General features: G+C 33.4%; 1 protein-coding gene across 1 annotated transcript; it reads left to right on the top strand.

Moving 5' to 3' along the window:
* The first annotated feature begins 7172 nt into the window (after positions 1 to 7172).
* Positions 7173 to 10135, top strand: LOC110457737. The gene is made up of 4 exons (XM_021509126.1): positions 7173 to 7436; positions 7565 to 7672; positions 8912 to 9005; positions 9901 to 10135. The coding sequence occupies exons 1-4, from the start codon at positions 7401 to 7403 to the stop codon at positions 10053 to 10055; spliced, it is 393 nt and encodes a 130-aa protein (XP_021364801.1). The 5' UTR covers positions 7173 to 7400; the 3' UTR covers positions 10056 to 10135.
* The last annotated feature ends 271 nt before the right edge of the window (positions 10136 to 10406 follow it).

Here is a 10406-nt window from a genome sequence, read left to right on the forward strand (position 1 = left end):
CACAACCCCCCCCCCAACACCCCATAACTGCATCTACCCAACTCTTCTCTGCCTACTGATAACTCTCACCAATGCACAATTCGTCGCACCTACCTTTCCCGTCCCATCTCCAACAACTATCTTATACTAATACTCACAAAATAATTATAAAAGTCAGTAAAGTGAACAGTTACAGACGAAAGCTAAAGGAAAGTTTTATAAGAAAGAGAACATTGATACTGAAGAAAAGTTTTCCATTAAGTGCAAAGACTGGATACGGTTACAAGAATGGACGCCAAAAACAAGATTAACTATCACCTACATGACACTATCCACTCACCAACAACTCACAGTCCGGCGGAGGGGACTATAACGGTGTCCCGTGTAGGAGGGTCCAACCTGCACGTAAAAAATCCCTCTGTGTATTGTCGAAAGAGTAGCTGCGTTAACGCCGACACAGAGGATAGGGATAGATTAGATTACATTTATTCTCGACGATTCGACGGACTTCCAAAATATAGGAACGAAACAAAACACAAAAAAGAGTAGGATATAAGTAAAGGACAGCCTGGATACGGTACGCCCTCCTCCTGGACCAACGCCATGATATGATACGATCGGTGATCTCCCCATCCTTTTTTATATAATAAAAATTCCAATAAGACACATATATTATAAGCCCAACAACTTATAGACCCCCATAAGACCATCTACTAACAACCATTTTTTATTTTTTTTTAAATTTATTTTCTTAAAAAGACATACACCAAAGAATTAAGGGTAAATATCTGCATACACCATAGGGACCCCTCGGATATTCTCAAACTCCGGCCAAGTCTGACAAGGAAACAAAGTACTGTACCTAACGGAAGCAGAGACGTTTCTCTACTGTGTCGGGCACAACCGGCAGTAAGAGACCCGAGGTACATAACAAATATAATATATATACCTCCCTATAAGAAAAGGAATATATGCAATAAATACACTTTAAAAATAAACAAATATTTTTATCTTTTATGTACATATATACATTAATATAAGCAACATTGGCCAATTTCGAATCCCCTCAACGACACAAATACATTAGTAAGAATCAACAACCAAAGCTACATCATCCGGCGCGATAAACCATTTCGGACCAAGGAGTCGTCTCCAAAGTACATCATAAGATAAGGAAGGAATAGAATAGACGACTCCAAACCACCCCCCGAGGGAAGGCAACTTCCCTCACGCCGACAGAACACTGACTTCCGTCAGTGAGATGAAACCCGTAAGGGCGGATTCATGTAGGCACGAAACCCGTCATCCATCCATCCATCCATCTTCAATAATTTGTTCAATATACAAAGTAGAACCTATCCATTTTGCATGTAATTTACTCTGATGCAATATCAGCTATCTGGACATTTAAAACTCAGTGAATGGGTACATTTTAAAGATACACCAAAAATAACATTTGCGCTTATCACTGATTAAGCAAATCACCTTTTGAACAACTGAGCCCAGATTGCTGTTTTGAAACGCTGTTATGAAAATTTTCATCCAACACGTCCGGATGCGTAATCTTTTTTCATGGCGTTCGAGAAGCAAAAGATATTTGATTACACATTATCTAATTTCATCAATTTGACCTTTTTAGTTTATTGATGATGGTTATATTACATGTCACCAAAACTGATGGGTGAGACAGAATTATTACTTTAGCATGAACAATATCTTCTATTATTATTTGGCATTTCTGGAACAAATTTAACAAAGAATTTGGATTAAATGTAACGCTAAAATATTTTTTATCACGAAATAAACAAAATTACAAACATATATAAAAGAAATTTTGAAAAAATGAAAATGCCGTTTATTTCGTTATTTTCGTTTAAAATATAGAAAATACCACTAATTTTCAGTTAATACAACTGCATTAACGTTTGATCAATTTCTACATACAAAAGTGGTCGGTCTTTGTAGTCACAAATTAGTAAGATTAAACTGTTTTTCTTCTCGCCAAGGAATATGTATTTCAATGTGAATGTTCAGCAGATCTAATCGGCGTTTAGGTTTCATTACATACAACATTAACATCTACAATGTTTTGCGGTTTGAATAGTTCTTGTTTGCTTGTCCGATGCTCCTGGTCGGTTGCAATAATCCTCTCCAATGGTAACTTCTCCTCTCCCAATGTACATTTACATCTTCATACATATAGTCTACCGTTGGTAAGTTAGGAAACGCTAGCAAAACATATAAAAGGAAAGATGTCAACGCCAACCCTCCAGGGGCCAGTTATTGACAAACATGACAATTGTTTTTGCAGAAATTATGTGTTTTATGATTATGTAATGATGACTATAGTTCCTTTTTTGAGCGATACACTGGTAGAAATAAATAAATTCGACATAGATGTATTCGAATTTCATTGCATCGAAAAAATATAAAAATTAACACGCAAGTTTGGTAATTTTGAAATAAAAATAATTAATATACTTATACAATGGAGATTACATAAATTATAATTTAATTTTAAAATAAAATTCTCTTATTTTTTCAATAATCACGTGCACATAAGATACGAATAATTCAATTCAGGGACTGATTGATTCAAAAAATGAAAACCGTTTAAAGACATAAGCCTAAACATAAAACATCAAGCTTATCCATTGAGGCCAACTGAACGAGTAAATGGACACTCTGATTGTATGTCAATAGTTATATGTATTTAATTAAGCATTGCGCACATTATGATTTGTTTGCTTGCAAAGCTCATTCAAATAGATCATAAATACCATACAAATACAGTTCAATAGTTATATTTACGTTTTCTGTGCCTCTTATATGTTCTTTTTTAATTTACAATTTATATTTTAAATTCCCGCCTTATCGACAGTCCACACAAATTCGTTCAATAGTTGGAACAGCGTGTTGTCGCTAGCTGATTGGCAAACAAAGTAATACTTTAAAATTTTAACAAACACTTCAATTTTATTCCACAATACAGTATGATATGTCTATAGGGTGATTTAAGTTTATCAAAAGAACTCTGAGCTGAAAGTTAAATTTGAAATTGTTTCGATTTTTCCCCGGAACAAATTCTGCGCATGGATAAATACAGTGAACACCGTAAGTTAATTCGAACTTTTCTCTTTGCTCATTTTGTGGAGAATCCAGACGTGAATTTATTTGTTGATTGTATGGGATTCTGACCTACAGTCGCTAGATTCTATAACAACCTCGTTAATTGACATGTCGTCAGAAACTGAGGAAAATGTGGCTGCAAGACGCGTGAAACTGATATCGTTTGAAGTGAGTGATCTTACGACGGAGAACAGGGGTTCGTTACAAATGTTTGAAATGTTTATGTGTTCTGTGACTTATATCAGTAGGTCTGTAACTTATGTGAAAGCAGGTCTAAAGAATATGTGTATTTCAGACATTTGTAACGAACCCCTGTTGATCAGTGCAGTGTAACAGACGATATATCTGATAAATTAAATGAGTGTTAAAATTGTTTCCATTGCCGGCATTGGTGGCTTCAACCAATGTGCATTTTGTGCGATATTGCAGTCCTTGGTCTTGTTTTTGTTGTAATAAAAGTATTTTTCATTTTTTTTTGCACATAAATTTACAATGACATCGTCAAGTCTCACAATGCCCAGCTATATTTCAGCAGCCGTCATGTTTATTAACATTGAATATTGTAGTTCCGGTCAGTGTTGTATTAATACGCTAAGAATTGTGTCTCGTGCTGCATGGTAATTAAAGTCCCATCAACGACACAGCTTTCAAAGAGGCTATATAGTGACAATGCCATGCAAATGTAAATATTTGATAATGGTTCCTAGTTTTCAGATAAACGAAAGCCTTCTTTGTGTGTCTCTTTGCCTTCCATACATAAAAATGTTACAAATATGTTACAAACGTAATCTTGCTTTAATGCGAATGCCTTTGCGTTCAAGCTCTTTTCTATCAACGACCCATACTCATTTTTATCACAAGATGTGCTGTGTTATCGAGTGAATATACCAATGTCATATTTTTTGCGTATTTACCCATGTATTTTACCTATCAACCCTGTGATTGGTTGTAAGTTTTAATTATTTTAGTTGTGACGTCTGCTTAGGACAAGTACATGACGTCACAGACTTACGCACTAGAGTCAAAATGACTGATTTTTACACTTCAAGGTTGAATGAAAATCGTCGTTTTACACGAATAAATGCCACAAATCTTGAGTATGTGATAAAGAGGAACTTACACTCGTTTTCATTTCTTACGAAATTTACGGAACTCGTCGTGAATTTTTCATTCTAGCTCGCCAGAGGCTCGCTAAATTGAAAAATTTTTAGACTCGTTTTGTAAATCTCATATGATAGGGAAACTCGTGAAAGATCGTATATATATATATAAAGAAATCTTCTGAAAATTAGAAAACACTAATCGTTTATCGTCTTATTGCCCTAAAATATCGAATAATAGCACACATTACAAAACTCATCAACAATATTCACATTTCACTGTGTACTCAGGTTTTATTTAATTTCAAACACATTGATCATTGGACTCTTAGATCATGAATGGTTCCGGTGCCCTACATTCGCTTCCGAAGAATCCATGACAACATACCTCTGAATTATAACAAGCTAAGTCTGTGTTACACCTGACCCGTCGTGTCCATATGTTAAAAGGAGAAGGGCAATTGCCCGGTTTCGAAGAACTTCCTGGAGGAAGACGAAAACATCATACTAATGAAATAGTTGAAAACTAACTATTGTTTTAGACAGAACATATCATATATGAAATGGGCAGAATCTATGTTTTGGAAAAACTAGATAGAACAATGAAAATAAGTAGGAAACATTTAGCCTCTATTAAATTAAAATCATACGAACAGTGGCATATAAAATCTTCACCTAACAATATAATATAATATCCTTTCGCTATGCAAAGACAATACTAAAATAGTAGCAGCTGTGTTATATATAGATTAGGTGCACAATATTTTTCAATGATATCTACTAATTTTCAAATTCAGACACCATATTCATAAAAGGGTTTCCATCTCAGAAACGGAACCTCTCGTGAGGCTTTATCCATAAGAGTTTTTTTTAATAATTATTCGTGTTAACAATACAGTGTTAATTGTGTTGTGTAACTAGCTATAGTTGTAATGCTGTTGGTTGTATATACATACTAGGGATACAGGTCGGCCCGGCAGCGCATGGAGGAGCAAAGCATAGGTAAGGTCTTAGGTCACACAAGCCTTCAATACCAGGACACTGCATGAACTGTCGAAAAAATATCAACGAAAATCAGTTATATTATTTCATAGATGATTGAAGTATACAACTGTTATTATTCACTCAAATTTATGTCAAAAGTGAACAAATCAGTTATTTCAATTTACACGTTTATTTCATATGTATATGTGCATGGAAAGATATATATCTCATATGAGTTTAACTTTGTTATTTGTCTGACATATGTTAAAGGTGTTGAGACTTAACTTAACTACTTTTCGACAACAAGATGACTGATCTGAAAATAAAAAAATCCTAAAAACGAATTTATCTCCAATAAAATAATTCCCGATAATGATCGGTGCGAGATAAATGAGAGTTGAAACTCACCACCAACACTTAACACAAAAGTGAGAGTGGAAGAAAATGGATTTTTTTTTTGTTTAGGTAGAGAATATAATGTGATTACTGTTAGTGAGAAAGAAATTAAAATATACGAGTTGAGAGTGGATAATAGATTTTGCAATTAAATTAGAATCACATAGCTTAGGGAAATCAATTATGGAACTAAAACCAAAACCCAAAAGTTATGATACTATATGTATATATATAGGTATAAAATACGATGATTTAATTTTCGGTAACCAGTTTGCTTTCATACCGGCATTAATGTTAAAACGACGACGAGCATGGAACATTTCTCCTTAATGTCATCTTCTTCCAACAGTTTCACTTTGTCAATCTTGATAACGTTAAATGTTGTTGATTTTTTTTTTAAATGAAATGTTTCATTTTGTGAATGATAGAAATATCTAATCATATATTTTCTTCACTGAATTTCGTTTGCTCTTTATGTCGTTTCGTATTAGTATTCTAACTTGACTGTACAATAACTAGTCATTTCCCTTGGTTAGACTAGTAATTATCGCGTAATATAGGGTTTCTTCTGTTCTTGCTTTTCGTCATTAATGTCGATATTGCCTCTTAAAAATATTTATCCTTCATCTTGTTTATACTATTGTATGTGGTTTTTTTTTAATTTTGTACAAAAACATTTTCCTAAACATTTGATAGATTTACTCGATTTACAATCTCTTCATGACCTTTGGATTTTAACACGTCATGGTAATAGAATGTAAAGTGACAAATATCCGACATTTTGTCAACAATCAATTAGGGAGAAGCAATGCATTTATTAGCATATTTGTGTCGGTTGTGACGACGACGTATTTAGAAATAAATAAAAAGATAAATAGATACCAGGAAGAAATTGACAGCGATAGGACGATAATAACAGTGAATTCAATTTGAAATTACTGCGCTGTATCAACCACAACCTCACATCAACAGAACAGAAGGTAAATCATACGTGTAAGTAATATCCTATTTGATGAAATAAATCAACTACGTCAAACTTTTGTTGACGAATTAATCTTTTTATTTATTTATCAACTTTCGTTTTATAAATATTCAATCCTTGGCTTTCTTGATTTGACATTTCACTCTCAGGACAGTGTCTAGATTATTAATTCTTCGCGTTGTACTGATATGTCACCCATCATCGATGTCTCTACAGGGAAATAGATTTACATAGCCTCACACGTATACCAATGATTAAAATATTACAAAGCATTAGCATCATTTCCAAGAATTTCCTCTGGGTTTATATGAGTATAAATCGTGACAAACTACCTAAGTATTTACACATTTATTGGTTTACGATAATGCTTAAGGAACCATTTCTTTAGATATTCTTTTAATAGGTAATTATGTGTGTGGTTTTTTAAGCTGTCAGTTAAAAACCTTCATTATGATTACTACGAACTATGACATACTATCAGGTAAACAGTAAGTACATTCATCACACATCATTTCCAAGAATTTCCTCTGGGTTTATATGAGTATAAATCGTGACAAACTACCTAAGTATTTACACATTTATTGGTTTACGATAATGCTTAAGGAACCATTTCTTTAGATATTCTTTTAATAGGTAATTATGTGTGTGTTTTTGTAAGCTGTCAGTTAAAAACCTTCATTATGATTACTACGAACTATGACATACTATCAGGTAAACAGTAAGTACATTCATCACACAACACGGGAAATGACAGACGACGGCGAGACAGTTGAACGCCAGTATATAAACACGCAACGATACTGTCCTTTCTATATCAACGTAATGTAATTATGATGAAAGGCACAATTCTTACACTGGTATTTGGGGTAAGTAACAATTAAATCACTGTACTAATACTTTAATGGAAATATGATATAGCCACTTTAACACTGGAATAATATGTAAATATAGAAATAATATGGTATAATTAACTGTTTTCTATATTTTGTTTTAGTTTTTTGTGACGCTTATTTTTCACGAATCTTACGGACAGTTCCCACCTCAGGAATCTGGTAAATGGCGGAATCGTTACATTCAGTATTATTTCCGATACATCTGTAGGGTAAGTTGGTGTTTGGTATTTTGGTATATTGATACAGATATTCAGATCGGTTGCTGTGAAACAAGAGAGATAATAGACTTTCTCGCAAAGATGAAAATAAATGTTAGATGTTTTCTGTTGGCATTGCCATAACGCTTGAACGGTATCATTTAATGGTCAGTTCTTTTGAGTTTTTCGTACACATTTCAAAGCTTGCTTGTGGAATCATATAGAAAAATCATGGGAATGTATAATAATATCTTTTGTTATATAATTCAACGAATACGTATTAAAGATATAAAACATCGAATATCAATCATAGACCTGATATTATATGTTTAATGCGCTAGTGTGTGTTGTCAATAACACGACATCGAAGGGACGGCTTCCTGAAAATCGACGCGAGTGATTAAAAGATGTAAACAAAGTAATGCCGAGCGAAATACCTTGTGTTACATTCACAAGTATTACTAAAGGTCATAACGAGAATCGGGGTTTACTTTGTTGTGTGCACATAATCGAAGTGCCAATATTTTATACATTTGCGTAGGTTTTAAATAATTTGTTATACCTTTTCCCTATTCATTCAGGTGTATATACGTTCAGAACACTTAAGACATGGTTATCATTCCTTTGGCCGTTAGAACTACTGATTAGTGCCAAATGAAAGAAATTTGCATAAGGTGTAGTAAATAATTAATTTGTTTAGTTTTCTGAATCGTCCGACAAAATGTTAAATTTGACATTCCTTACTTTGTATTTCCAGTCATAACAAAAGACATAACAAGCAAAATTTATAATAAACGTAATTTCAAATGGCCTCCATGCAGTTCAATAGGTTAATAGCTTATTTTGCAAATAAAGAAATAAATTTGCATCTAGCTATATACAAAACACGTAGATTGACTAACCATGTCAGTTCCTGTTTTAAAAAAAACACTTTGACAAGCATGTGTTTCTTTTTATCTACACGAATGGTCAATGGTAAAATATTGCTGATATTTTGGGATATTTACATGAACATTTGAACCGTGAGCATGTGCTGTTTATATTTCTGTTGAAACACGAATGGGTGTCATCATCTGATTTATGATAATGGATTTGTATCACTTCTTGTGTTGTAATCATATCATCTGTTAACTGCAGCTCGTTTTTATTTGAAACTACATTCAATAAACTTTCAGTTGTTCAATATTTTCCTTAAGCCTTGCAATAGAGCTATGTTTCGACAACAATTAGCCTGATTATGTCTGTCGACAGGATACCCGGTGTACCGGTTTTGAGGACGTTTGCGAGATCCAACCCATGCCTTGTTTAATTCCTCCATGTCCTGAAGGTCCACAGTGTGTATCGAGTAAGTATACTTGTATAAATATATTTATATATATAGTAGACACCAGCTAATTTAGTAGGCTAGTGATATTGGTTTATGTTGTCTTTATATAGGTTTTTGTTTTATGCAATCTGTACCCTTCTGTTTCAAAATTAGACCAGTTTGGATTGATATCATTTGATCACCTAGCATCACCGATGAGTCCTAGAAGGACGAAACAGCGGTATAATGCAATGTTATATTCAAATACCAAATGTAATAGGCGAAACTGTAATCGAATGTGTGTCTAACGTTCAACTTTCTGTATTATCTTTATATCCAACTATATAATAGACCAATGATGCAGAAATAGATAAAATCCACAATACAACATACATTACATCTAAAGTACTCTGTGTACGTATACGATTTAGCTGGATAAATCAAAGAGTGTTTGCATGTATGACTGAATAAGAACAAGCAAGGATGGTTCAAGTAACATTATTTGATGTGTTTATTATAAGTACTATTGCAATGCTGTTGAAACAAATGTGTTCCAAGATTAATCTTGTAGACTCTCTTACGTAATGTCTGTATATAAAGTATTAAAAGGTTTTAACTGTGGTGTTTACAATATCCTAGAATATCTCTTTCAAAAATGTCTGGGAAAACCTGAAGATATCAATTACATATTGCAGGCTACATTTATATTGCTTAATAGTTGTTAAAAGCCTAAGCATTCTTCATTAAACAGGAATTTTATACTATTTGAATTCTTTCTCTATTCAATATATGCCTTAATGGCTACCATTTCTAATGCTGCAATTATTGATTAAAATCACTCTCATTTTTGTCAAGATAACTCTAAACTTGTTATGTAAACACCACAAAGTGAAACAATTAATTCGGTTTGTCATCATTGCTTTTTTATTTACAGCTCCAGGAAGTACTTCTAAACCTGGTAACTGTCCAGGTCCCTATAGAATTTGGACGAGACGTGCCAGGTGTAACACCGACTATGGTTGTTATGGGTCACAGGTGTGTTGTCATGGTGTCTGGGGAAGCGAATGCAGACCGCCATTTATGAGTTGAGAATAAGTAAATGAAGCACAAACATAAAAGGACTCTTTATCACTGTATTGAAAACTTGAATAAAATGTTCATACGTGAAATTGTAACTGTTATTTATGATTCTGTATATATGTAGTGTTAACATAGATATAAGTAGGGTTTTCGTTCGTTATACTGCCAATATTTGACCAGCAAAATTTTGGCGTGAAAATTTGATAAAATAAATCATGTTTTGGGCCGGAAGAACTCCATATAAAGTAAGTTGCTGCTTAATAAGGAATTAAACCTTGGATAGTTTATCGCCGCTATATGAACATGATACTACCACTCTAATAACACTCCAAACAACTTTACCGACAATTTTCAAGCTAT

The sequence above is a fragment of the Mizuhopecten yessoensis genome, unplaced genomic scaffold (genome assembly GCF_002113885.1).
Source record: "Mizuhopecten yessoensis strain PY_sf001 unplaced genomic scaffold, ASM211388v2 scaffold1171, whole genome shotgun sequence".
Classification (NCBI taxonomy): Eukaryota; Metazoa; Mollusca; class Bivalvia; order Pectinida; family Pectinidae; genus Mizuhopecten; species Mizuhopecten yessoensis.